General features: G+C 41.8%; 2 protein-coding genes across 6 annotated transcripts in view; one reads left to right on the forward strand and one right to left on the reverse strand.

Moving 5' to 3' along the window:
* The first annotated feature begins 1,822 nt into the window (after nucleotides 1–1,822).
* Nucleotides 1,823–23,070, forward strand: SCOC (short coiled-coil protein). 5 transcript variants are annotated; one of them, XM_060278608.1, is made up of 4 exons: nucleotides 1,823–2,063; nucleotides 20,827–20,901; nucleotides 20,986–21,069; nucleotides 21,962–23,070. In XM_060278608.1, exons 1-4 carry the CDS (start codon nucleotides 2,000–2,002, stop codon nucleotides 22,102–22,104), a joined length of 366 nt encoding a protein of 121 aa, XP_060134591.1. In that variant the 5' UTR covers nucleotides 1,823–1,999; the 3' UTR covers nucleotides 22,105–23,070. The 5 variants fall into 5 exon arrangements, with proteins under 5 accessions (XP_060134591.1, XP_034968257.1, XP_060134594.1 ...); XM_035112366.2 differs by having other exon boundaries at nucleotides 20,830–20,901; XM_060278611.1 differs by lacking the exon at nucleotides 1,823–2,063 and adding an exon at nucleotides 19,016–19,387 and having other exon boundaries at nucleotides 20,830–20,901.
* A 3,329-nt stretch (nucleotides 23,071–26,399) lies between these two features.
* The window catches only part of CLGN (calmegin), a 34,640-nt gene continuing 33,707 nt past the window's right edge, over nucleotides 26,400–27,332 (reverse strand). Inside the window, exon 15 of the mRNA XM_035112363.2 lies at nucleotides 26,400–27,269. Within this exon, the coding sequence (XP_034968254.1) occupies nucleotides 27,189–27,269 (81 nt within the window). The 3' untranslated portion in view covers nucleotides 26,400–27,188. The remainder of the gene's footprint in view (nucleotides 27,270–27,332) is intronic.

Genomic DNA, 27,332 nt, shown 5'->3' on the forward strand with positions numbered 1-27,332 from the left:
TTCTATGGTTCTTCTCTGAATATAATCTACAGAACAATCCTAACTATAGGAAGCCAGTGTAATGTATTCTGGCATAAATTACCCCTGTTCTAAACTCTGCTCAAGAGCTTCTGGGAGGGGACGCTGCTGGCTGATCTGGCAGGTGTGCATGGGCTTGAGTTTTGAGGATTGGTCTCTAGGTCACATGACTGAGATGAACAGGGTTTGGAATAGGTGTAAGTCTCTCTTTACCCTGTGCTACCCCCACCCTTCACAAAGAATGCCTCCTTTCTAGGATTTCTTCTGCATACCTGCCAGGTGCCCCAGAAAAAAATGGGATATCCCCATTTTTTATGTGCAATATCACAGCGACCATTTTTGTTGCAGCAATCTCTCACACATTGCTCTCTTGCCCCGGAAAAAGTGCTTTTCTGGAGTGAGAGCAAGGTGCATGTCACATGACCACCCGGGAGCATGTCCTGGAAGACACGTGTCCTGGTTTTGGGTCTGAAAACGTTGAAAGGTATGGTGCTGATGTAAATTCCACCAGTTTAAATTCCACTGGCTGACCCCTGGTTGATGCAGGGATATCTGAGGCTCAGACAGCAAAGATCAAGATCTGTTGAATCCAAATTCTCTCATCCTGGTGAGATCTTGGGCTTGGTTAGTGCTGTTAGTTGGATACAAGCCATTATATGTACAAGTGTATATTTGCATTTATTTTATAGTATCCATTGCCACATTGCTGATAAAGCAAGGAAGGCTAAGAGGCTCTGTGTTCACTTGGCAAAATTTAATCCAGTTTATAAGGAGCCAATACATTTCATTCATGTCAATTACCTACCAGAGAGAAGCCAGATGGCACAAATAATATAAAACTATTGATAGTGGCAAGGAATATTAATTAAACATTTTAGATAAGATCTATAGAGTTCAAACAATGCATATCCTGTAGTTCTGGCATGAAGTTTAACCAAAGACAAATATATTTATATGTCAAAAGGATTATTTAGACGCTTTAGCCCAATGGATTGTATGGTTTTATGCTTGTGTTAGCCCTGCAGAATGAAGCACACAAAATTACATGCAGACTGTGCTCTATTTTATGAGGCTGAATACTTACTTTAAAAGGTATTGACAACTGTTAATTAAATCTTGCATGATTTTTTACTTAGGTTTAGGAGTTCAGAACAAAATTAAATGCATTGTATGTGAGCCAAAGGGCAACGTTGGAACTTTTCTGGCATACCTGCCCATTGCAAACACATACACACCTTGAAAAAATTATGCTAATGCTCAGGGGAATGCCCAAGCACAATTTGATGATCACGAGAGGATGCAGCTGGGGAGGGTAATTGGTAGGGGTTTGCACTGGATTCAGATGAATCCCAATATGAAAAATGTTCTGGCTATCCAGGAACTGTGATGGAACTTGAAATGACTTCCCAGCTACCTACCACTGCTTCCAGGTAAGCCCATAGCTAGCGAGGTGGGTGGGCAGGGAACTAATGTGGGGAGGGGGCATCAGATGGTTCTTTGCTAAGGTGGCCCTGATTCCTAAGGTGGAAAGCCAGGAACCCAACATGCCAATTGCACATGATACAACATGAATACTATATGAAAACAGAGAATTATCTCTGGTAAGTAATGCCTGAGCTGAACAGCAAGTGGCCCATGAATATCTGGTTCTTCTATTCTTCCCTCATACAGAAAATACAGTACAAAACTGAAACAATGGTTATTACTCAGCACCTATTGGCATAAGGCGTTGCAACTTGTAACTATTTAACTTTTGTACCATAACCGTTTCCGGAGGCAGCTCAGGGTTACAGAGATCCTTCCGTGCGCAAGCGTGCTGTTGTTAGTAAGAACAAGAACTGTTTCGTTTTTAGTGGAAGGATCAAGTAGCCTCTGGTGGGTGGGTGGAATCATTAAAGATTTAACAAGAGGAAAATAGGATATGCTGCTTTCTCTTTAACGCACTCCTGAAATTTAAAAAAAAAACCCTCACTGAAACAAAATGGAAGGTTCCCTGGAAGAGGAGGATGACAGCTTTACTAACATTTCCTTGGCTGATGACTCAGGTAAGGAAACATAGGTGGCTTGTTATAAACATGTATGACCTAAGGGCTAAAAATATATTTATATAAAAATATATTCTGATACCTGAATGTGTGTGTTCACACATAACAATGCACATCTCTTGTTAATCATTAGTCTCTGGACTAGCATTTTTATAAAGCATTTGGAGTAAACTTTGATGATGGCTTTGTAAAGGCGTGGGATTGTCACAGGCATTTATTTATTATGGCACATGCCACACTTTGACTATGAAGTTCACAGAGTGGTTTGCAATTGAGCTTCAAAAAAGGCATATGTGGTGTGTACTAAAGGGAGAGTGTTCTAAAAGAATGATAATACTGTTTTAGAAAACTCAGTTGCTACTGTTGAATTAAAAATTCCGCCCTCTGTTGCCCCTGACAAATTAGTCCATGTCTTGGATCAAAGTGGATTTTGAATCCCTTGTGCCTCTCTTAATTCTTCCCTGCCCTTGTGGTGTTCTCCTTCAATTACTGCTGTCCCACACTTTCTAAATCGGGATATTCCCTAGCTCTCCTATCTGGATTTTTAAAGTACAGGGACTTTCTAGGTTTAGAGAGGAGAAAGTATGGGACAGCAGTAGTTGGAGGAGAATGCTGCATGGATGAGGAATACAGTGGTACCTCGGTTTATGAACACAATTGGTTCCGCAAGTCTGTTCATAAACTGAAGCGTTCATAAACTGAAGCGAACTTTCCCATTGAAAGTAATGGAAAGTGGATTAATCCGTTCCAGACGGGTCCGCGGAGTACTCAACCTGAAGCGTACTTAACCCGAAGCATGGGTGTAATTGGTTCCGGAAGTCTGTTCATAAACTGAAGCATTCATAAACTGAAGCGAACTTTCCCATTGAAAGAAATGAAATGAAATAAAATAATCTATTAAACATTAAAAGCCTCCCTAAACAGGGTTGCCTTCAGGTGTCTTCTAAAAATCTGGTAGCTGTTTTTCTCTTTAACATCTGTTGGGAGGGCGTTCCACAGGGCAGGCGCTACCACCGAGAAGGTCCTCTGCACAAGGGGTTCAAAATCCACATTAAGATTTGGTAGGGGCAGGCCCAAATGCTTCCAGTGGTATACCATTCCAGACTACTCTTCTTGCTTGTGGGCGTGCAGTAGAGCATCACTATTCTCAATGGTCACCTGATAGTTCTGAATATAAAAAGCAGACTATAGAAATGCCAGGCACTTTTAATTTAGAGATATTATAGCCTAAATACCAGTGATTCATAGGAAGTTCTTCAGCAAGGCAATTAGACACTTTTGCCCTGCCCAAAAGAGCAAAATGTATGCATAATGCATACAGTTTTCATTTCATAGTGGTAGACATGGGCTTTCAAACTTCAGTGGTGCCCTGTGTGACACCAAAATTCAGTGCCCCCCCCCGCCTCTTGCCTTCACTTCTACATCATTGAGGCACCCTCTTGGCTCAGTGCCCAGTGTGGGCAAACCCATTGCACTCCCCTAGATCTGCCTCTGCATTCTGACTCCTCTTAAGCCTGTACTGTGGTTCAATACAGTAAATGACTATCTCTCAGAATGCACATGTTGGAAAGTTGCCCAATGCAGAAAATGTATCTGCAATAAAAGCTCTAAAAGTGCCCCCCCCCAAAGTGATAGGTTATACTATTTGCCTGCTATATGATGGGCAACATCACACAGAGCTTCTCTCGATGCAATTGCGGTATATTGGCAGATATTCATGCAGAAGTGCCAGAAAGTCTTTACCAGTCCTGATTATGCCTCTCATACTAGTAAGTGCATTGGTATTATATGGAACGTGTTCTTTTCTCTGGAACCAAATAAATTCATTTCTATTGAAAGCAATGACAGCTGGCTTTGGGAAATTTTAATTAGAACCTGGAATACATTTAACTATGGCTAATTATCACTGTGCTTTGAAAATGTGCTGTTCTCATAGGCAGAAGATAATATCAGGTTATGATACCATTAATACCTGGCTAGAGTGTGGTCCTTAACCACTGATTGTTGCTGCTGGAGAGGGAAGGATATAGTAGATATGTTCACATGTTGGCCACTGCAGAGACCTCAACTGTAGCTGCAGAAAGTGTTGTGGATGATATGCTACTACTGATAGCGTTTCTGCTACTGTAGTGTCCCAAACTGGAACATTATAGGGATGAGGTGGGTGCAGCGGAGCCAAGCTGAGCACAGGAAGCTGCCTTACACTGACTCAAACATTGGACCATCTGGCTCAGTACTGTCTACACCTAGAGTGGGTAACTGGATCTGCTTGGTGGGACAAATCTCCCCCCCCCCCCGCTAGGGTCAACATTGACAGGTGGGTGAGATCACTCATCTGTCAATCACCTACGCCATAATGCTGTAAGGTGATTGATACCTGTGTATGTTGAAAGGAGGTAGCTGTAAGTCCCAATCAACTGATTGTCGGTTATGGCAACCTCCTTTGAAGACAAGTTTTCAGTACCATTCATCTGATCGGCGGTAGAAGTGTGCCCACAAGTAAACTCCCTGTAACCAACAGTCAGCAGATTATCAGTTACATGGAACTCGGAAGCCTCTGCAGAGGGGGAAATTCTCCTAAAAATTGAGCATTTCCCCCTTTTCAGAGAAAGCTGTTGAATACAGAGTGGTTTCTTGGGAGAGAAAAAATGCTCTTTTAAAAAATGGAGCATCTGAAAATCTGGTGATATCTGCTGTTGGGAGGGAACAGTTAGGAATTGTTACTTTGTTGTTTTTCAGTCCTGACTCTGCTCTCTGCGTGTGCTGTGTGCAGTTTAATATCTTCTGTAGACAAGATGGCTAAGTGAGAGGCTGTAACACTCACAAAGCCAGATCTGTAAATATGCAGTAGTTAATAGAAATAAATGAGGAATGTTTTGAAACCTCTACAAATGCTTCTGCTGTTTACTGCTGATTTGGTGCTCATAAAACCCAGTTATGAGTCCATGATTCCCGGGTGTATGCTGAAGGTGTTCCAGACGTCCTGCCCAGGCATAGGGGCCTAAGAAGACCTGGACAGATCCTGGCATTTACCCACATATGGTAGCAGGCGGATGGTTGCTGGTAGCAGACTGGTGGTTGCAGATGGCTATTGATGGTTGGATAATTGGATGTTTCTGATCCATTTCCATCTGATGCTGCACATCGGAGTTGAGCTGTGAGCTGAAGCTGTTTTTCAAGCTGCTGTTTGATTTACAGAAAGGTATGTTGCTGGCTGCCAGGAAGACAGCAGAGACGCTTTTCCAGTTTGCCTGTTAATTGTGCTGAGTGGGGAGAGAAGTTGCTGAGAGAGTCAAGAGTATTTGGGGTGCATGAAGGGAAGTGTCTTGCTGTTAACTAAACACAGGCATGGCTTCTGCACATTCTGGCCAGATGTCTCTATCTTTTCCTCTCCTTACACCAGAGACCTATCCTACATGGCAGGTCAAAATGAAAGCACTTTTACAAAGGGAAAAGCTTTACCATATTATAGAAGATGACCCCCCTAATGAGGATGATGATGGATGGCCAGCGTGGCATGAGGCAGACATGAGAGCCAGGGGGACAATTATTCTGAGTGTCCAGGACCAGTTGTTGGTCAACTTGGAGAACCAGCAGACTGCACGGGCTGTTTGGAATAAACTTCGAGATATGCATCTAAGACAAAATGCAGGATCCAGTGTGCTTTTCTTTAAAAAGCTGTGTAGGCTGGAATTGCAGAAAGATGGTGATTTGCCCAGCCATCTAGCCCAATTAAAACGTCTCAGACAGGATCTTGTCCAGCGAGACTTAAATATTTCAGAAGCTGTTTTTGCAATGCTTATCATAAACAGTTTGGATGAATCTTATGATGCTGTAGCTGCTCAATTGTCGTCTTTGCCCAATGACCGTCTAACAGAAGATTATGTGTCTAGCGTGCTCTTGAATGAGTGGGATCGCAGACAGACTGCTAGAGAAAGCAGGGACAAGGCTGTTGGAAATGCCTACAAGCCTTCAACAGGGGAAAGTGAAAGTGTTGCAAAAGCTCTTAAAATGCGCCGCTGTTTTTCTTGCGGAGAGGTCGGCCATTTTAAAAATCAGTGTAAAAACTCTTCAAAGAAGAAGGGCAACTTCAAAGGCAAAGGGGGAGGAGGCCGAAAACCCCAAGGGCCAGCTGCATCAAAGGCTTTGATTTCACGCAGTTCTAATCAACTCACACGTTCTGTTTTTGTTGTCGACTCAGGAGCCACAAGGCACGTGGCCAATGATAAAAATCTCTTTCTTCATCTTGAGAAACAGGGAGGAGCAATTCATCAAGCGGATGGAACGACTATTAAAAGTTTGGCTCAGGGAACGGTTTCTTTGCAGAGCCTTAATGCAACAGTTAAAAATGTTATGTATGCTCCTCATTTGCAGGATAATCTCTTGAGTGTTTCTCAGCTAGACGCTCAAGGATTTAAAGTGGTGTTTGCAAACTCTCGGTGTGAAATTCTTCGAGACAACAAACTCATTCTTTATGCTAAGTGTGTTGATGGTTTATATGTATTGCCTTTTGTTACAGGTACAGCTGCTGGAGCAACTAAAGAAACTGAAAAGGCGTGCTGTAATATATCAGTAGATAAGAATGAGAAATTGCATAACCATTGTATTCATGATTATCATCGTTTGTTTGGTCATTTGCATTTCCAGGCAGTAGGTAAAATGCAAAATATGGTTGAGGGCATGAAAGTTCAAAAGTGTCCTTATCATATGAAATGTGTCTCATGTGCAGAGAACAAAATTAAGCAAGCTCCCAAAGGTACAAAATCTGGGAGGGAGGTTAAGAAACCTTATGAGATTGTGCATGCAGACTTGGTTGGACCTCTAGCGCTCTCTAGAGGAAACTCATGTTATTTTTTGGTTCTGATAGATGCCTATTCTAGATATGTTTGGGTCTATATGTTACAAAAGAAGTCTGAAGCCTTCTCTAAGTTTCAAAAATTTTGTGCATGGCTCAGGAATGTTCACGATGAGCATGTACGTTGTCTTTTCACTGACAGGGGTGGAGAATTTTGTTCAGAACAGTTTGAAAACTTTACTGCAGAACAGGGCATAGAGCACATGACTGCCACGCCCAGATCTCCATGGCAGAATGGTTTATGTGAAAGAGTAAACCAGACCTTGCAACAAGGAATTAAAACTCTGTTGCATGATTCAGGCCTACCCAACCCCTTTTGGGCTGAAGCTCTATCGTGTTTCACCTATATTTACAACCGCAGATATCAATCAGCCATTGATTGCACCCCATACGAAATGCTGTTCAAAAGGAAACCGTTTGTAAAACATTTAAAAATTTTCGGTTCTGAAGTTTGGGTGCACACTCTGCAAGGTGACAAACTGAGCAAATCTGGTCAACATGGCATTTTTCTAGGTTATGAAAAAGGTTCTTATCGTGTGCTGATGACAGACACAAACACAATTAGGCTGACCAGAAGCATGGATTGTAATCCAAAATGGGACAAAGTTGGCATTTTTCAATGTCATCCCATTTCAGATGATGAGGTGGTGAAACCAATTAACAAAGAGGCAAAACCTGTAATTGATGCTGATGGTAGCACAGATTCTGACACTGATACAGATGATCAGAATGAAAAGACCTCTTTTAAGAAATCAGATGGGTCTGACACTGATCTAGAGGTAGAATCTTTGCCAGATACAGGTCACCATTCTCCCAAGGAGGAGGAACCAGACCCAGAGGATCCCAGAGTATTGCGTAGATCTGAGAGAACTACCAAGGGACAAGCACCTAAACGATTTTCTAAAGAATTTGCTAAAGCTGCTATTTCAGATATGGCTGCCACTAGCAATCCAAACTCAGTTTTTGAACCAACTAACTACAAAGAGGTTCAAAATTTACCTGAAAAAGATGCCGAACCTTGGCTTAATGCCATGAAAGCTGAATTGAATTCCCTAAAGCAAAATGACACGTGGGAATTGGTTCCAGTAGAACCAGGCATGAAACTTGTAGACAGCAGGTGGATTTACAAAACCAAGACTGATCAGACTGGTAAAGTGGTCAGATATAAAGCCAGATTAGTTGCACGTGGTTTTTCTCAAGTTCCTGATCAGGACTATCATGAGACATATTCACCGACAGTCAAATTTGAGACAGTTAGGCTGTTGATGAAAATTGCTGCAGAAGAGGGCATGACCATATCTCATCACGACGTAAATACTGCGTTTTTGTACGGAATTCTCAATGAGAGTATTTACATGTCACCGCCAGACGGAGTGCAGATAAAAAAGGGAATGGTGTGTAAATTAAAAAAATCCCTGTATGGTCTAAAACAAAGTGCTCGATGCTGGCACACTAAGCTGACAGAAGTGCTGTTTTCCTTAGGTTTCCAGCAAGGAAAGGCTGATTCTTGTGTTTTTGTTAAAGAATCTAACCAGCACAAATTGTACTGCATTTGTTTTGTGGATGATATTTTGTTTTTCTGGAAGGATGCAAATATTTACAAAACCACTCTTGCAAAACTGCAAAAGCATTTTGATATGAAAGACCTAGGGGAAGTCAGCAATTATCTCTCACTGGAAGTAGAGAGAAATAAGCAAGGTGATGTTTTGCTGCATCAATCACGTAAGATCAATGATGTGATTGAAAAATTAAATCTGACAGATGCCAATTCTGTAGACACCCCCATGGTCACAGGGTACCAACATGATACTAATGCTAATGTTTTTCCTGACACTACATTGTTCAGAAGTGTTTTGGGTAAACTTAGTTTTATAGCAAGGTGCACAAGACCAGACATTGCTGTTAGCGTAAATTTGCTCAGCAGATATGTAAATCAACCTACAGTGCAAGACTGGAAGGCACTGAAACGCATAGTTAGGTATTTAAAAGGCACTATGCATTACAGGTTGAAGCTTACTAGCCAAAAATCTGGAGGTCTTGAGATCTATGCCGATGCCAGTTTTGGTAGTGATACAACTGATGGCAAGAGCACCTCAGGTGTGTGTTATTTGTACAATCAGTGCCTATTTGATTGGTCTTGTAAGAAACAGGCAACAATAAGCATGAGTTCATGTGAAGCAGAACTCAACGCTTTAAATTTTTCCCTCATGAATGTAGAGTGGTTGTTGCAACTATGTGAGGATATGAGAGTAAAAATTTGTTGTCCAGTTCAAGTTTATCAGGACAACAAAGCCTGCATAGAACTAATCCATTCAGAAGGGTGCAAGCAAAGAACAAAACATTTGCTAATCAAATTGCACCGTGCCAGAGAATGCATTCAGAAAGGAGTTGTAAAAGTCTCATATATGCCAGGGAAAGAAATACCTGCTGATGCTTTGACTAAAGCTGTTAATAAGGAACAACTTGGTATATATGTAAAGAAATTGCTTTTGTGCTAGATTTTCATAATGGTCAGAATGAAAAGGGGGAGGTTGTGAGCATTTTCACCCCTCCCATTCTGAAAATCTGGTGATATCTGCTGTTGGGAGGGAACAGTTAGGAATTGTTACTTTGTTGTTTTTCAGTCCTGACTCTGCTCTCTGCGTGTGCTGTGTGCAGTTTAATATCTTCTGTAGACAAGATGGCTAAGTGAGAGGCTGTAACACTCACAAAGCCAGATCTGTAAATATGCAGTAGTTAATAGAAATAAATGAGGAATGTTTTGAAACCTCTACAAATGCTTCTGCTGTTTACTGCTGATTTGGTGCTCATAAAACCCAGTTATGAGTCCATGATTCCCGGGTGTATGCTGAAGGTGTTCCAGACGTCCTGCCCAGGCATAGGGGCCTAAGAAGACCTGGACAGATCCTGGCATTTACCCACAGTTTTCAGTACCATTCATCTGATCGGCGGTAGAAGTGTGCCCACAAGTAAACTCCCTGTAACCAACAGTCAGCAGATTATCAGTTACATGGAACTCGGAAGCCTCTGCAGAGGGGGAAATTCTCCTAAAAATTGAGCATTTCCCCCTTTTCAGAGAAAGCTGTTGAATACAGAGTGGTTTCTTGGGAGAGAAAAAATGCTCTTTTAAAAAATGGAGCACTGCTTTATTCCCAGAAAAAAAGATTATTGTATTCAATGCATTGGAGGAAGCACTTTGAATAAATTCATCTTCTATAAAGAAAACAATTATCAGTTTTTTACAGGTGTATTTTTTCATTCTCCTGAGAAAGTGGATTGGATTTAAATCACTGGAGCAAGTGCTTTGAATCCAAGCTGTGCTTTGAATACCTCCAGCCACGTCAGCTGCCAAGGGACCTCCTCAGCTCCTTTGGCACTAAGGAGTTGCCTTCTACCCTGGCCAGTAGAAGCTGGCAGGGCTTTCATACCCTCCAACATTTCTCTGATGAAAATAGGGACGTACCATTCTATAATGATAATTTTACTATTTATACCTCACACATTTTACTGGGTTGTCCCAGCCACTCTGGGCAGCTTCCAACACATATAAAAACATAATAAAACATTAAACATAAAAACCTTCCCTATACAGGATTGCCTTCAGATGGCTTAGGGGTCAGATAACTCCATACCCACCAACATTTATCAAATGAAAATAGGGACATCTTACGGAAAATTAGGACATTCCAGGATCAAACCAGAAACTGGGATGCCTTCTCTAAATCAGGGGCATCCCTGCAAAATAGGAACACATGGAGGGTCTGGGCTTTGAATGTGGCAGTTCTGCCCTGCCTTGTCCCACTGCTGCCAGCCAGAGATTAAAATTGCTCTGCCAGAAGCAATCTTATACAGTACCTGGGAACAAGGCCCACTAAACTGAGACCTACTTCTTTCATATATAGGATTGCACTATCAGAGAAATAGAAGAAAAGAATCAAGAGGAAAATAAATGAACTAGCACTGTTTCATATTTACACTTCAATCAGTTTTGACTTCTGGGCTACTGTTGCCTTGCTCTTTAAAAAAATCTCTTTGTAAGATTGTAATATGAAAATCCATATAGCTCAAGTGAAAGAGCTAACTGTATAATCTCTTAATGAACACGTAAATGAGCAGTACATTACTAATGACAATTTTTAAGTCATTCCAGAAACAGAGTGAGTTCTCTTAATTTTCTTCAAGCAACACTGACAGGGCATTAATCTCTTGATGAGCTGCTTTATTAAATATCACATTCAGTGTACTGCTCATACAATTCTAACTATATTATATTGATTTTCTCTATGAAAAAAATGATAGAGTAGGATTACCATATTTTCAACTGCCCTTGTATCTGTGCCTTTAATAGCAACCTAATGCAGCAATGAAGAACGTGAAGCCTTTACAGGGCATGGGAAAAAGTAGTGGTGAAGTCTACACCTTTACTTCTTTCTTTCCATGGACCAACTCTGGTATCCCATTCATCTGGTATCATTCATCATTCATTCATTCATCATCAACTCTGGTATCCCAGCAGCCAGTGACCTCCCAGGTCACCCTTTCCTACCTGTTTATGCTTATGTTTTTTCAGTCCATCATCTTATGACAATGGCAACAGACTTATCCACAGGCTGGGTAGCATTTCACTTTCCCCCCATTTATTTCAATCCTTCCCATTGTTTAGAGACAACAGGAGACTCAGAGCCCATTGATGCCACCATCTTGGTTTCCCCACAGTGTACTTGAAATTCTTGTGCTGTGTCATGATTGGCTACTACCTCAATGGTGTGCATATTCCTAGTGCTGCAGCTTGGCTGGCTGCTGAACTAGTTTAAATCTCACCTTCTGATGTGGTCAGGGTGGTGCCGGGAGACTTGGAGGCACATGCAGTTGCTTGGACTTTCCACTGACTCTGCTTCTGGTGTTTTTGCTTATCCTGTACCTTTTGTTGGTACAGTATAGCCTCACTCTGCTCTGGAGAGACAGAGCTCTGAGTGAGCATACAATTTTGATTAAACTCTGCATCTACCCTCCCCAGTTTTGTTGATTCTCCTTTTGCACTGGCCATTTACCACTAGCAAAGCAGTTACAGCAGTGCAATGGTAACACAGAATGTTGGCATAAACCTGGCATGCTGATCTCATGTTCTTTTCTACTGGATTTAGTAGAGAAGCTGTTTCTACCAAAGGTAGCAACTTAGAAGACTGTCAGCATGTTTCTGTCCTTTAGAACAAGGGTAGAGAGTCTTAGGCCTGGGCGTCAAATGCAGCCCTTCCTTTCCCCCATCATGTGACTCTTGGGGCTCTCTCTAGCCACAGTCCTTGCCAGCCCTGCATTACACCCTCCATGAATGTTTTTGCCTGGCTGCAGGGGCGTCGCAATGGGGGGGGGGGCGATGTGGGTGGTTCGCCCTGGGTTCTACTCTGGGGGGGGTGTGCCCTAACCCTAACCCCACCCCCGCGACTCCCAAGCCAAGCCTCCAGCCTCCCGGAGTTTGTAGCTGGAGACACGCAGCTTTGGAGGCGCGGGGGGGGCGGTGATACCCCGCCACGTAACGACGCATGCGTCATTACGTAGCAACGCCACGTCCCCCCGAGTGCATGGCAATTTGCCGCCCCGAGTGTCGCGGTGGCTCGCTACGCCCCTGCCTGGCTGGAATGCTTCCTTCAACTCTAATAATGTCTCTTGGTTGCCTGGGTGCAGGACACCAAGGAGTATATGAGTGTACACACAAAAATAGCCTATTGTACAAAGGTAAAATTTACATTTGTTGCTCCACCCACTTTTGCCTCTTGCCCAACCCACCACTGACATGCGGTCCAGAAATATTCAGTGCAACTATTGTCTTTTCCTTGAGTACTTAATGAAATGAACTGGAAACAGGGGAATTGGCGTGCTCTGACAATATCATAGAAGTAGCTCAATGGCCAGAAGCCTAAAATGACCTCTTGGTTGCTAAGTTGGTTTAGCAAGCAGTGAAGCAAGCCATCTCATAGGGGGAGACACAGATTTCCTTCATTCTAGCAACATTTCACTAGCCAATGGGAGAGTGTCACAGACAAGTTCCAAAGTCACAGCTACAGAACTGGATGCCTGTTTGCAGGGATTTAAAAAGATTATGTAGGTTTTAAAAGGGCCTTTTCTGAAGGCAAACAGCTTGAAGCAGCTCTAATTATATTATCTGTATGACAGAAAGGGTGAGGATCAACTGTAAATCCTTTCATATATTGAATTACTTATATATTTATAAACCGTTAGAAGTGGGGTAAAACAAAAATCCCAAAGCGAATTTCCATCTACATAGCTTTTCTACTGTCGGCGGTTCGAATCCCTGTGACGGGGTGAGCTCCCGTTGCTTGGTCCCAGCTCCTGCCAACCTAGCAGTTCGAAAGCACGTCAAAATGCAAGTAGATAAATAGGAATCGTTACAGCGGGAAGGTAAACGGCGTTTCCATGTGCTGCTCTGGTTTGCCAGAAGCGGCTTTGTCAGGCTGGCCACATGACCTGGAAGCTATACGCCGGCTCCCTCGGCCAATAATGCGAGATGAGCGCCGCAACCCCAGAGTCGGTCACGACTGGACCTAATGGTCAGGGGTCCCTTTACCTTTACCTTTTTATATTTTCTACTAGTTTGACAGGAGTGCTGTGGAGTATTGTGGTGTCCTTAACCTATCTTCCTTATCCAGCTTGAGCCATTTATTGCACTGCACTTTACATCAGGACTGAGATTGACAGACATACGTAATGGCAAATGCTTCAGAAAAGTAATGCTAACCTGACTCAGCCAAGACGTAGCCTCGCTTACCCCATACATTAAGTTCTCCAGAGGCTGGTACACACAAACAGCCTTCACAAAGAGGCGGATAAAAATGTTCAGCTGTACAAGGTTTCCATCTTAGACATCTTAATCTGGATCTAAGTTCCACTGAAATCAGTGCAAACCTATTTCCAAGCAATGTCTAGGAGTCAAAGAACTTTTAAAATTTCACTAGCAAACCACTATGCCATAGTTCCAATGCACCTCATTATGGTGCCATCAGGGTCCTACTGGTCCAGCAGAATGACTAGCAGGCTCTCCAAATGCAGCATGGCTGGCTGACCACATTTTTAAGTAAGTAAATCAATACACATGGCCAGCTAAAGGGAGAGACATCATAAGAGTCTAGAGTCTAAAGTAATCTCACTGCACCACTCACACCTCAGTTTCAAAAGCGGTTTGCGGTGTAGCAGTGGAGAAAACTATTTTAGGCCCACCTAAACCCACAGAAATAATTTGGCATGATATGTGTTAATTTAGGACAGGGGTGTAGGTTGTCAAATGACTGTGGGATTTACAGAACTGGGGCCACAAATACATTTCTACATATAGTCATACCTCGGGTTAAGTACACTTCAGGTAGAGTACTTTCAAGTTAAGTACTCCGTGGACCCGTCTGGAATGGATTAATCCACTTTCCATTACTTTCAATGGGAAAGTTCGCTTCAGGTTAAGTACGCTTCAGGTTAAGTATGGACTTCCAGAACCAATTAAGTACTTAACCTGAGGTACCTCTGTACATTGATTATTGCCTTCATTTTATGGATCAATCGTCTCATTAGACAGTAAAATTTGTGTTAAATTGCTGTTTTAGGGGGTGTTTTTCATCGTCTGGAAATGATTAAGCCACTTTGCATTACTTTCAATTGGAAAATTCACTTCAGGTTAAGTACAGACTTCTGGAACCAATTAAGTGCTTAACCTGAGGTACCACTGTACTGAAAACAACTGAAATTATTTACCAGAAAAAATGCATTTGCAACTCCCCTCTCTAGACAGCAGAGGTCTCCCTAACTCTGCCCTTTTTATTAGTTCCTCCGTATATTTTCAACATTTCTCTTTTCATTCTGACTGAAATTTTGTTCCTCAATGAAACATGCCTATGGGAAAACAATATACTCTTTAACATATATATATATATATATATATATATATATATATATATATATATATTGGTATATTCATATTGTTTTTATCCTGATAAGCACCAGTATAACCACCAGTATTTCTTGACATGTATTTTGCAAGTGTTTCTGGTATAAGAATTTTTACATTTGCTAAGGTGTGAGTTTACAGAGAGGGGTGCTGAAAATTAAGCTAGTTTGCTGAAAAAACATGGCTGAAAATCCTGTGACCATGCAGATGTTTTGGACTTGAACTCCCATCAGCCCCAGCCAGCACAGCCAATAGTCAGGGATAATGCATGTTCTGGTGACTGGTCCAACAACACCTTGAGGGACACAGGCTCCACACCTCTAAGATAAGCCCTGTTCCTTACACCACCACACCTTACAACAGCCGTTTTCGTACATCACAGTGCAGAAGGTTCTATAGATTTACTGAGGTTGAGCAGTGTGGAGGGAAGGGAGGGTATTTCATAACTCACACAATAGTAAGAAAATTCAGCTCCCACAGCACAGGGTGACCTACATCTGTGTCACTTTCACCATTCAATCTCTTATTTCCTCTGAACCTTTAACTTACCACTGACCCAGAAACTGTGGGGTGCAGGCATAGTACAAACGCAGATGAATGTAACATTTATATACCACATTGCATGATTTAAGTGTACACGCTTATCTGGTTACTTTAAAATCATATTGTTAGGTTTAAATGAGAACATACAGTACTATGTTAACTTGTTCCCAGTGGCGGAGCTTCATGCTCCTGACCAGGGCGGGGCAGAGAGCAGGCGGGGGAGGGGCAGCCACAATGGCACCCTGCCGGGATCGTGGTGCCAGGGGCGGTGTGCTCCCCCCCTTACTCCTCTTCTTCCGCCAGTGCTTGTTCCTGACACTTTAAATATCAAAAGCTTATATTCAACTATTAATGTTAAACTAAGACACCTTCAAGGAAGCAGTTAATTACTCTATTAAAAACCCTTTAGCCAAATAGCTTTTTTATTCTCTCCACCCAATAAGCCTCACTAGCACTGTAACTGAGAACTCAGCATCTTTTCCCGACCCTTTACTAACCTATTGAAGCACAGGATTGTCCAGCTGTACTGCCCTAGAAATTTTCCCTCATAGAATCATAGAGTTGGAAGAGACCACGAGGGCCATCCAGTCCAACCCCCTGCCAAGCAGGAAACACCATCAAAGCATTCTTGACATATGGCTGTCAAGCCTCTGCTTAAAGACCTCCAAGGAAGGAGACTCCACCACACTCCTTGGTAGCAAATTCCACTGCCGAACAGCTCTTACTGTCAGGAAGTTCTTCCTAATGTTTAGGTGGAATCTTCTTTCTTGTAGTTTGAATCCATTGCTCCATGTCTGCTTCTCTGGAGCAACAGAAAACAATCCTTCTCCTTCCTCCATATGACATCCTTTCATATATTTGAACATGGATATCATATCACCCCTTAACCTTCTCTTCTCCAGGTTAAACATACCCAGCTCCCTAAGCCGTTCCTCATAAGGCATCGTTTCCAGGCCTTTGACCATTTTGGTTGCCCTCTTCTGGACACGTTCCAGCTTGTCAGTATCCTTCTTGAACTGTGGTGCCCAGAACTGGACACAGTACTCCAGGTGAGGTCTGACCAGAGCAGAATACAGTGGTACTATTACTTCCCTAGATCTAGATGCTATATTCCTATTGATGCAGCCCAGAATTGCATTGGCTTTTTAAGCTGCTGCATCACACTGTTGACTCATGTCAAGTTTGTGGTCTACCAAGACTCCTAGATCCTTTTCACATGTACTGCTCTCAAGCCAGGTGTCACCCATCCTGTATTTGTGCTTTTCATTTTTTTGCCCAAGTGTAGTACCTTACATTTCTCCTTGTTAAAATTCATCTGGTACTGTTAAAATTCATCTGGTACCTCTGGTACTCCATGGTGGTATAATGGAGTGGGGAACCTCAGGCTGGGGGCAAATGGAGGTGTGTGTGTGTGTGTGTGTGTGTGTGTGTGTGTGTGTGTAAACTAGCCTACTGGAAAAAAGGTAAAATTAGCATTTACTGCTTTGTATGCTTTTATCTCTGGTCCTAGCCACCACTGGCATGTGGCCCTTGGAAGGTGGCCCAGATGGGTGGCCCTTGCTCAGAAAAAGGTACCCTTGTATTGCAAGATCATGGAAGACCATTGTGATTTCAATAAGGGTTTAGGTGGTGCCTAACAATTGCTCCTCCCATGCCAAATTCATGCCTAGCTATGGGGGCCTGAATCCTCCAATGAGTTAATTCCATCTCTTGTAGGCAACATTGCCATGTAGAAATTATGTCAAGAGAGTATACAGCCTGAGAGTGTCATAGGAACCCACTTAGTACTGGACAGTGGCTGCATGCCAACCATTGAAGTCCATCTGGTCCTAGTCCATTCAGGTGACCACATGATTATTGGGGATACTCTCCTGGCCTTGCAAGAACATCCTCAAGGCCATGTGAATGTAAACCAAGGAACATAGCTGCCAAGTTTTCCCTTTTCTCGCGAGGAAGCCTATTCAGCATAAGGGAAAATCCCTTTAAAAAAGGGATAACTTGGCAGCTATGCCAAGGAACAGGCTACAATTACTTGAGCATCAATTTACTCGAGCAGCATAGTAAGGCAGTACATAAAGGAAAGACATGACCTGTTTCTGGAAAGAGAATCCCATCACAGCGCTTGAGCCAGTCTAAGTGTTGCATCACTGCTGTCAGGAGTCTAACACATAGAGGCAACTCAGGCAACTGAAAAGGGCCTTAGCTTACCTGTTTTGCTTTGTTTATTCTTCTTATCCTACGAATAAAATCTGTGTAAGGAACAAACTTCGCATTTGTTCTCTAGTCTCCTCTAGCTAGTTTCTTGCAATGCTTCCTCAAAAGTGCCACAGCATTCAGTCTGACCCAACTGTCTGTAGGGTTGCAGCCCTTGGTCATGATGTTGACCAACCTTGCCATGTTGTTGTGACAATTAAAGGTGAGGCAAAGCACTCTGGAGAGTAGGAAATAAATATGAGCGACTCAGCAAAGTGGTTGCAGCGTTGGTCCTTCTCACCATGTTGTTGTGACGATTAAAGGTGAGGCAATGCCCTCTGGGAGAAGAGTGGGAAATAAATGTGATTACAGCTCGGACAAGGACCCAGACTAGGTTTCAAATCTCCCCTCAGCCACGAAGCTCCTTGGGTGACCTTAGGTCAGTCACTCACTATCTCTTTCACCTAACCAGGTTGTAGCAGTGAAGATACCATGAAAAGAAGGAGAGGAAAACCACATCCTTCACATCGACCTCACTACAGGAAATGTGGGAGATAAATGCAGTTACAAAATAGGAAGAAGCATTTTTCGCTTCAGAGCCTGACAGTGGGAGGTTTCTTTGTTTCCTTTGTCGGTGAACAACCTCTGACACACTTCGTTCTGTCTTAAAAAGTCAAAACAAAATAAATAAATTCCTTCCAGTAGCACCTTAGGGACCAACTAAGTTTGTCATTGGTATGAGCTTTTGTGTGCATGCACACTTCTTCAGATACACTAAAACAGAAGTCACTAGACCCTTATACTGTATATAGTGAGAGGGTGGGGAGGGGTATTACTCAGAAGGGTGGTGGGAATGGGTGATTGGCTGATAGGTGCGGTAAACCTGTTGACGACTGTTAACGACTGCAATTGGTCTTACAGGAAAAAGCAAGAGGTGAGATGGCTAAAAATAGCTTTATCATGTATAATGAGGTAAGAATCCAATGTCTCTATTCAGACCAGGTCTCTCCATGATTTTAAGTTTGCTAATAAGTTGCACTTCAGCAACTTCTCTTTCCAGTCTATTTCTGAAATTATTTTGTAACAAGACAGCTACTTTGAGATCTTGTATAGAATGTCCTGGGAGACTGAATTGTTCTCCTACTGGTTTCTCTGTCTTGTGATTCCTGATGTCTATTTTTATGTCCATTTATCCTTTGGCGTAGGGTTCAGGTTGCGGAAAGATGTCTTGTAGCTGGAGCGGGAGGTGCTTATGACGCAGCCCTGGGAAAGCAGCGCCGTTTAGGATGTTTTTTTTTTTGCAGCCGGTGCTGCTCTGCTCTCTTATGAATTAAGCCTTCATTCAGGCCTACGACTTGAGGGACGGGGGGGGGGGAGAGGGAGAGGAAGAGAGAAGGGACTGACTAGCGACGGGAGGCGTCTGCCCCTGTCAGTCCTGTTTACTACTCCGCCCTGCGGAAGCAGGCCGACGAAGGCGAAGAGACTCCGCCCCACAGCCGATGGAAGCGTCTGCCGATGTCTCCCTCCGCTTATTGGCTGCCTCGCGAAGCGCCGCCCGCTTTCGTTTGCTGTGATTCGATGGCTGGCTGGGCCGTCTCTTTCCCCTTAAGCCCGCCGTCTCCCTCCTGCCCCCCCCCCCACCGCCGGTTGTTTTCATGGAGCAAAGCGCGTGCGCTGCCGGCCGGGCGAAGGAGAAGCTGCGCAGTCGCAGTTGGCCGCTGTTGAACTAGGCGAGGATTGGGGTCCGAGGGCAACCTGGGCAGGTGGGGGAGAGGTGAGTAGGTGCGCGCTTCCTTTGCCTGGGGACCTGAGCGGGAGGCGGGGCTCCCTGCTTGCGGGTTGGGAGGGCGAGGCGACTGGTGTGTGGCGAGGATGAGCTGGCAGGGTGAGGGTTTCCTCCTCCCAGGCTCCGTTTTCAGGATGCAGCATCTAATCTGTTTTTGGGGGGTTGCTGGGTGGTGGTGCTGCTGCTGCTTCTGGGGAGTGCGCAAGGGAAAGCTCTGGAGCGCTGGGTTCTCTGCCTTTCCGGTAGCAGCAACGTTGCCTCCTAACGAGGCGTTGTGGGTGGAATGAAAATGAACAAGCCTCTCTCACACACGCCAGCCTTGCTTACGAGGGACCCAACATCCACTGACGTTAATAACAGCCACCCATTTCTTGTTTAAGGATGGCTCTCTCTCCTTTCAGCTGCCTGGCAATAATAGGGAATGCACCCCTGTAGAGCAGAAATATACAGCATTAAAACTATGAGTTTCTTCGAAGATGTGCATGTGAAATGTCATGGTACTATACGGATGCTGTGAGTGAGCTTATAGACAACATACAAAATTACATTGCACCCAATAGTGTGGGACCCCAGACCACCACACAGAACAAGCTTGAAATTGGGCATAAATCATTCTTGTTTTTCAAATATTCAGCTGTTTCATTCAACTGTTACTGCTTCTGGCTGTAGTATAATTTGGCTAAAATAGTAAATTAATAGAAGTTAAATCAATATTCATAATTTAAAGATTATTAATAAAACAAATTGCATACTGCCTTTCATTTCAGGGAAACACCAAGATGGCTTTCAGAACAGTTAAACATCAACAACATATAACAATAAGAGCCACATGTTTTATGGATAATTTCAGTGTTTTGTTTTGTTTGGTAAACATTTAGAAGCTTTATTGCAATCAAACAGTATAAAAACGTAAATTGGCTTGAGTCAATGAAAGTCAGTGAAACATCCTATCAGTTATAGGAACCAGAGGTGCCAAGAGCCAGTATTAATAGTCAGAGAAAACTTGGATGGAGAGGTATGTTTTGAATTGCTGGTAGAAGCAGCCAACAGTCACTCAACAGATGCCCACCTGATCAGTTATTAACAAAGATGCTCAAAGCATATATTTCTTGCAAAGTGTGTCCCAATAATGTTGAAATAGGTTGGTGCAGTTGATATTGGTGTGCAAAATGTGATAGATTTGGCTGCTGCTGGAAAAATAACTGGTTTCTTCCTTAGGAATATTGTTTTGCTTCCTTGTTCTGGAAAATTTCAATTTTACTGCTATTTTTTTAAAAGCAGACAAAAGCAGATTTGCCTATTTTCACAGCAATGTTTTGTTGGTTGCTGTTCACATTGAAGTTTAGATAACAAATGCTACCCTTCTAAAACATTCAACTAAAAAACTTGGTTCTGCATTTGTACATACCATTGACAAAATTTTATCTTCTTTAAGCAGAGTACATTTCTGAAGTACAAGATTCACCAGTGGATCGGATCTGTTCAACGATGATGAATGCGGATATGGATGGTATAAAGCATTTTTTCAACTTAATGTTTTCCCTCTTGTGCATTGTAATACTTGGCTGCACTAAAGAGTATGTCTTTTTTACAGCTGTTGAGGCTGAAAATCAAGTGGAGTTGGAAGAAAAAACACGACTTATTAATCAAGTTTTGGAACTCCAGCATACACTTGAAGGTTAGTTTCTTAATTCAGAAGGTTAACCTATCTACATGCAGAATTAGGCTATATTAAGGATAGAAACTTATCATTAATACAGACTGCAGTTCTGATCGAGCTAAGATGTGCCTGCAAATTCTGTTTAATCTGGTGGGGCATAGAAGCCAGCAAGGGGTTTCACACTCTGACTATGGGTGCCGTCCAGAAAGTGCATTTTGCCATTTATACTATAGTGTGCTTTAGCATTCTGTATTTTGTTAAGCATGTACACGAAACTGTTGAGTAAGGTCATCTGGGGTTTTGGAACACAGTATCATCAGTAGGCTGAAGTCTCTCAGCTCTATTTCTTGTTTTCATTAAATTCAGATGAAGCTGTGGAAGTGTGAATGGTCTATGATGGTAATTCCTGATAAGTTGCTGATGCTGTTGGTTAGAGGGTTCAACTATGTCAGGGCAGGTTTTGGACCGGGTTTGTAGCCTAGGGATGTTATTAGACCCAACCCCTTTTTAAAGGCCTGAATGGCCTCTTAAGACATGAAGCACTTTTCGTCTACTAACACTGATATTTATCTACTAGCACTGATAGCTGGCTACAGCCTTTCCTGGACAGAGATAGATTGACCACAGTTATTCACACTCTAATAATGTTCCATTTAAATAACTGCAATGGTTGTGGCACCCTGACTCTGGAATGCTTTTCCTAGGAGGCTGGCTTGGGGCAGGGACTAATATCTTTTTTTGACACTGGGTTCCTGTGTGTTTTAAGAACATTTTATTGGAAAGCATTGGATAAACTTTCACTATACAGATGTCTTCATAATGGGCTTTTCTTTTCATGTGACTATTTCTAGAGTAGAGCAGATGTTGTGATTTGCTTCTAAAATTCAACTGCCTCACTTTGTCCTTCCAGATCTGTCTGCAAGAGTAGATGCTGTTAAAGAAGAAAACCTGAAACTGAAATCAGAAAATCAAGTTCTTGGACAATATATAGAAAATCTCATGTCTGCCTCTAGTGTTTTTCAGACTACTGACACAAAAAGCAAACGAAAGTAAGGCATTGGTAACCAAGCTGTAACATTGTATTGCTGCTGCTTTTGTTTAATATTTAAATTGCATATGGCTACATGACTTAAGTTAGTTTGTAGCATCATTGAATATTTGAAGATTTATTGGCAGTGCTAGACAATTTTAAAATTTTAAATGAACAACTGGGCAGTGCAAGTATTGTGTTAGCTTTCAACAATGTGCAAAGGTAGCATAGAGGAAATATTTATTACACAGTTTGAAGGCAAGAGTTTTCAACTTGGCTTTTATGTTAGTCAAAACATGTCATAAGCTGCCAAGTATTTTAGATATCTTAATTTTTACAGTGGTACTACTGTTCACTAGCAGAATAATACAGTGTTGTGTAGAGTGATGTGAAAATCCTTATTTGGAATGAGTTATTTGCATGACTTTCCCTGGGCTCCAAAAAAAGTTGTAACATTCCTCATCCTTCATCTCCTCAATGACGTTCTACATTCTTCTAGATAAGAACAGAAAAAGCTTAGCTTTTAAATAATACTTTGAAAGCAAATGAAGGATTTAACATTATTACATAATTGCTTGCAAAATTGTAAAGGGTTGAAAAACCACTGCAATACCTGCATAAGTCTTCAGAACTGATAAGTTAACATTTAAAAAACCACACCCTGCTTTAAAGTATATTGCAAGGAAAGGGAGTCACATCTTGGCCCTCATTGTTTTGCAATCTCTTAAGATTGTCCTCCCCTGTTTACAAAATAGCGAGTAGCATGGTAATTTATCTGCCAGCTGTAATGGTCAAGCTCAACGGAAGTATCTTTGTGAACAATTAGTAGGTATTTAAGAGTTTTCACTAAACATGGATGCAGTCTATAGTTCTTTTTCTGCATAATGCTTATTAACTGCTGCTAGCCTTTAGCTGACACAGAATGTTCAGCCTTTCAGGATTAGAATACTTGGAGTTTTCAAAGCATCAAGTGTGCCTTTGAAATATTACAAGAAATATTAGCAGTTGTTGGAGAAGGCACCATGTTACTCTCAAGCCATTCTGCATAGGCTCAACAAGGCTTACTTGGATATGCTGACGTAGTGGGATGAACAAGCGAATTAATCACTATCATGTATGCATAGCAGCAGTCTCATGTCTGTGAACACACATTACATGAAGTGGATAAATTATGACAGCTTAATACTTTTGATAAAATGTTGCTGTTGCCAGGCATCACATGTTGACAGATTAGGTAGTTCAGCTGGTAGGGGAAAGGACTATGTGGAATAAAACACTTTCTACTTGGGTCAGTTTTAGCTGTTTGGAATCTTATTGCTGTTTCCTTACTACTGGTTTAAGGGAAGATTTCATTTCTTACCTAAGCAACAGGTCACTTTCCTCTTTGTGGGCAGGCCGGCATATTTGTCTGAGATTATATGTCCAGTAGAAGTCAGAGCTCATCACAGAATAATTCTTACCTTCAGGATTCACTGTTATATAGCACAAGCTAGTAGTGTCCTTGTGTTCCAGCTGTCAGTATTATAAACAATGGAGCCTAATTTGAGGCATTAGATTTTAACTAAAACATCCCCATTACTGGACATACTTTAATAGACAAAATTAAATTAAAGCTTTCTCTGGCATAACAAGGGTGTAGAATCTAAATACTGTAAAAAATCCTAAAACGAGTGTACTGTAGTGCCAAGATCAAGGAAAGATAAATTTAAACGGTTGAGTGTGAGGACCACTCTAGGGAAGTGGCTTTCCAACTTGGCATTTACACATTGACTTGTTTGCCAAATAACCTTTGTGCATCTGACATAGAAATTGTTTTGGAGAGCATTATGGGACATGTTTCATGGTGCATTACCAAGCCTAGCTTGTGCTTGAGTCAAGCACTCTATATAAGCCACCTGTGACACATCTCTGTAGCTGTTCATTGTAGAACTGGTAAACTGTCTTTTAAAGAAACTTGTCCACATTACGGCTTTTCTCACTGAGGAATATGTGGCTGTTAGAACATAGTTTGGAACACACCGTTCTACAGCCCTACCTAAATTGTGAAGAGGCATGTGTGCCTGTTACAACCATTTAGCCTTGAGGAGTGCCAAGGCTGGTGGTTTTAGAATTAGGGTGGGTTGTAAACCAACTCAACTAATGCAGATCTCCCTAATTTCAGCTCAGAATTTACTTCCTCTTTTCCCCAACTCCTTACTGAGTTGGAGGGGGGCAGAGATGGACTACAGAAGATGGTGAGAAGCTGAGGATTATTTTCTTACTCTCAGCAATAAAGGCTTTATTCAAGCCTCTGTTGCAAATAGGTATTCTAGAAATTGTGCATTTTTTTCTTGCCATTGAATAAGCAAAATAACCTTGGAAAATAAACTCAAGAGTTCTTTTCCCTACCCATTTCTTTCAACTCAGTAGTTAAATTTGGAAAGGAGAAGGGATTTGGAGAAGATATGGAACTGGTGCAAGAGAGGATTGCTCCCATGAAGGACAGGTCAGGAAATCTGTAACTTGGTGTAGTGATTAGAGATATGATTTTTCAGAGCTTTGGATAACTTTTGCGTTGCTGTGGGACAAGACTTTTTCAGGACTTCCCCATGAGTGGGCTTTAGACATCACAGTTATCTGCATTTCTAGAGACAATGGAGGATTAGCAGGAACTACTAAGTCGTACACAAGCAAGGAATACACCACCTAGTCTTTTTGTAGGAACTTCTTCCCACACTAGTGTGTGGGAAGGTGCCATCTTGATATGATCGGGTAGAAGATTGTTAATGTAATGCTGAATTTTTGTGTCCTAGATAGTTGTAACTGTGAAGAACCTTACTACTGTGGCCTTTGTTAAACTAACAGTTGTGCTGTATTTTGGAACTTGTATGAAATAAAAGCTTTCAAGTTTCTCTCATTTGGTTTGTTACTAGAATCTTTTTGAAAGTTTTATTAGTTATAGCATGTGCCATAGTTGTAAAGTAGAAGTACACTAGAAGCATTGTCCTTTCTTTGTACCATTAGTAGTTTGCATTTAGGCAAAAAAATAGGCTCCTATAATAAATCAGAGCTGCCCTTCTGTCCTTTGTGCCTACCTTTGCTGCTTTCAGTCTGCTTTGTATTTTAGACACAAGGGACCACTTTAAACTGTTTTAACAGCTAGTGCTATAATGCATATACCGGTAGCTAGTCCATATTATTAGGTTTAATATGGAATGTCTCATTGGGATTTTGAAAATGATAGTGACAATTGCTGCCATTTAATTATAGGATTGAGTATCTTCCCCCAAGTAGTAGTATACTTACCTGATACAGCAATTCTGCTAAACTGGGGGCTCTTGCTGTTGGGGATATATACTTATTGAATGCCCTCTGCCCACCTGATCCCTAAATGGCTCATTAACATGCATGCTGCTCCTGATATTCCAGTCTTGCATGAGGCTTCCATTGGTCTTCCACCTATATCTTATTGGTTTCAGTAATGTTGCAGCATCAGATGTGTATTTACTGAGCCCATTCAAGCAGTTTATTATGACCATCTTGTCTAATGGAAAACAGACTACTGTAGTCCTCAAGATGCCTTGCATTTGTGTCCCCTATCTGAACAGGAAGTCTGCAGCTTGTCTGTAACCCACCACTATCCTAGCACTATGAGAATAGGCTCTTAACAGGGAAGAGAAGTTGTTTCTCAGAAATAGTTGGTCTCAATGGTTAGGATAATGAAAAAGTAGCAACATTGCAACAATCCATATTCCTATACTGTATTCCTATACTTAGACTGTAATCCTAAAATCCATTTGCAAGCTTCATTGAATGTAATGGGATTTATGTACAGTGATACCTTGGGTTACAGACACTTCAGGTTACAGACTCCACTAACTCAGAAATAGTACCTCGGGTTAAGAACTTTGCTTCAGGATGAGAACAGAAATCGTGTTCTGGTGGCGCAGCGGCAGCCGGAGGCCCCATTAGCTAAAGTGGTACCTCAGGTTAAGAACGGACCTCCAGAACAAATTAAGTATCTTAACCCAAGGTACCACGGTATAGGATTGTCCCTCTAGCAGGTAAAAGTAAAGCATGCAAACATCCAACTATTTTTGAACTACGCTAAGAATTAATGGTGTATTTAGTGGTCACACCTGCATCACTTGCTAGGAAATATAGTATCAATAGAAAATAGGATTTAAATCAGTCCTCTCTGAACTTGCCTGCATTGAAGTGTACATAATAGCTTCTTTTAAAACTTTTAAAAAGTAACATTTGAGGGCTACGCTGAATATAGAATGTTATGGTTACTTCTAAAGAGAGTCATTTCAGTCATTCCAAGAAATACAGGGATTAATGAGTTTAATTTAAGCAGAACAGATTATATTAAAAGTTTTATTCAGGAGGCAATATACACTTAGCAAATATTTTGTAAACGGGTTATGCCATTCTGGCTTGAAACATGAAACTATAAAAATGTGAAAAATTGTCTGGTACACCATTGTACTTGAATAGAGTTAACATTTTTTGCATTTTAATGTAAAGCATGCTATTATGACAATGCAGTTCTCTGTAAAACAAAAACAGCAGCAACTGCTAACACAAACTAACATGTGACACACAAACTGTAGGTTGACATTGCAGTAAAGGGGAAAAAAGGTTGATACAAAAAAGAGCCAAAACAGTTATTGCGTTCAGCTCAGCAAAGAGTTGGCAGTCATCTCTTCTTTCAAGGCATCCAAGTGGATGTTGCATCTACTGTTCATGCCTTTTATCTAAAGTGTAATTTGTGCTAAAGCTGGAAAATCCCATTTACATGAGCTTTAAAAAAGGTAGCATTTTGAAGCCAAATCATTTCCAAATATTTATTATCTAAACAACATCAAATAATATTTACAATAAATCAGACATATCACCATTTTTTATTCTATGAAGTAAAACAGGTAACTTCACAAGTCGGAGCGTTTCTTCAAAATAAAGGAAAAGTCTGACAAGATTAAGATGGTCTAGAGAATGGAAACAGGAGTCTAAGCTGAGTTCAGTCTTTTGGTTTAAGACTCAACAACTTGCATGCTGTTAGGCAAGTGAAAACTGCATGCCTATGTTCTGTAACCTGGACCTGTCAATACTAGGTGGAAACAAGTTAGTCCTTTCGTACTCTTCTTTTACGCACTGATTTCGCTGGCCCATCACCAGATCCTGTGCTTTCATCTGCTTCTTTCATCTGCAGGGGGTGGGGATGGAGAGAGAGATGCAATCATCTTTCCAAAATATGATATAGTTCATA

The sequence above is a fragment of the Zootoca vivipara genome, chromosome 9 (genome assembly GCF_963506605.1).
Source record: "Zootoca vivipara chromosome 9, rZooViv1.1, whole genome shotgun sequence".
Classification (NCBI taxonomy): Eukaryota; Metazoa; Chordata; class Lepidosauria; order Squamata; family Lacertidae; genus Zootoca; species Zootoca vivipara.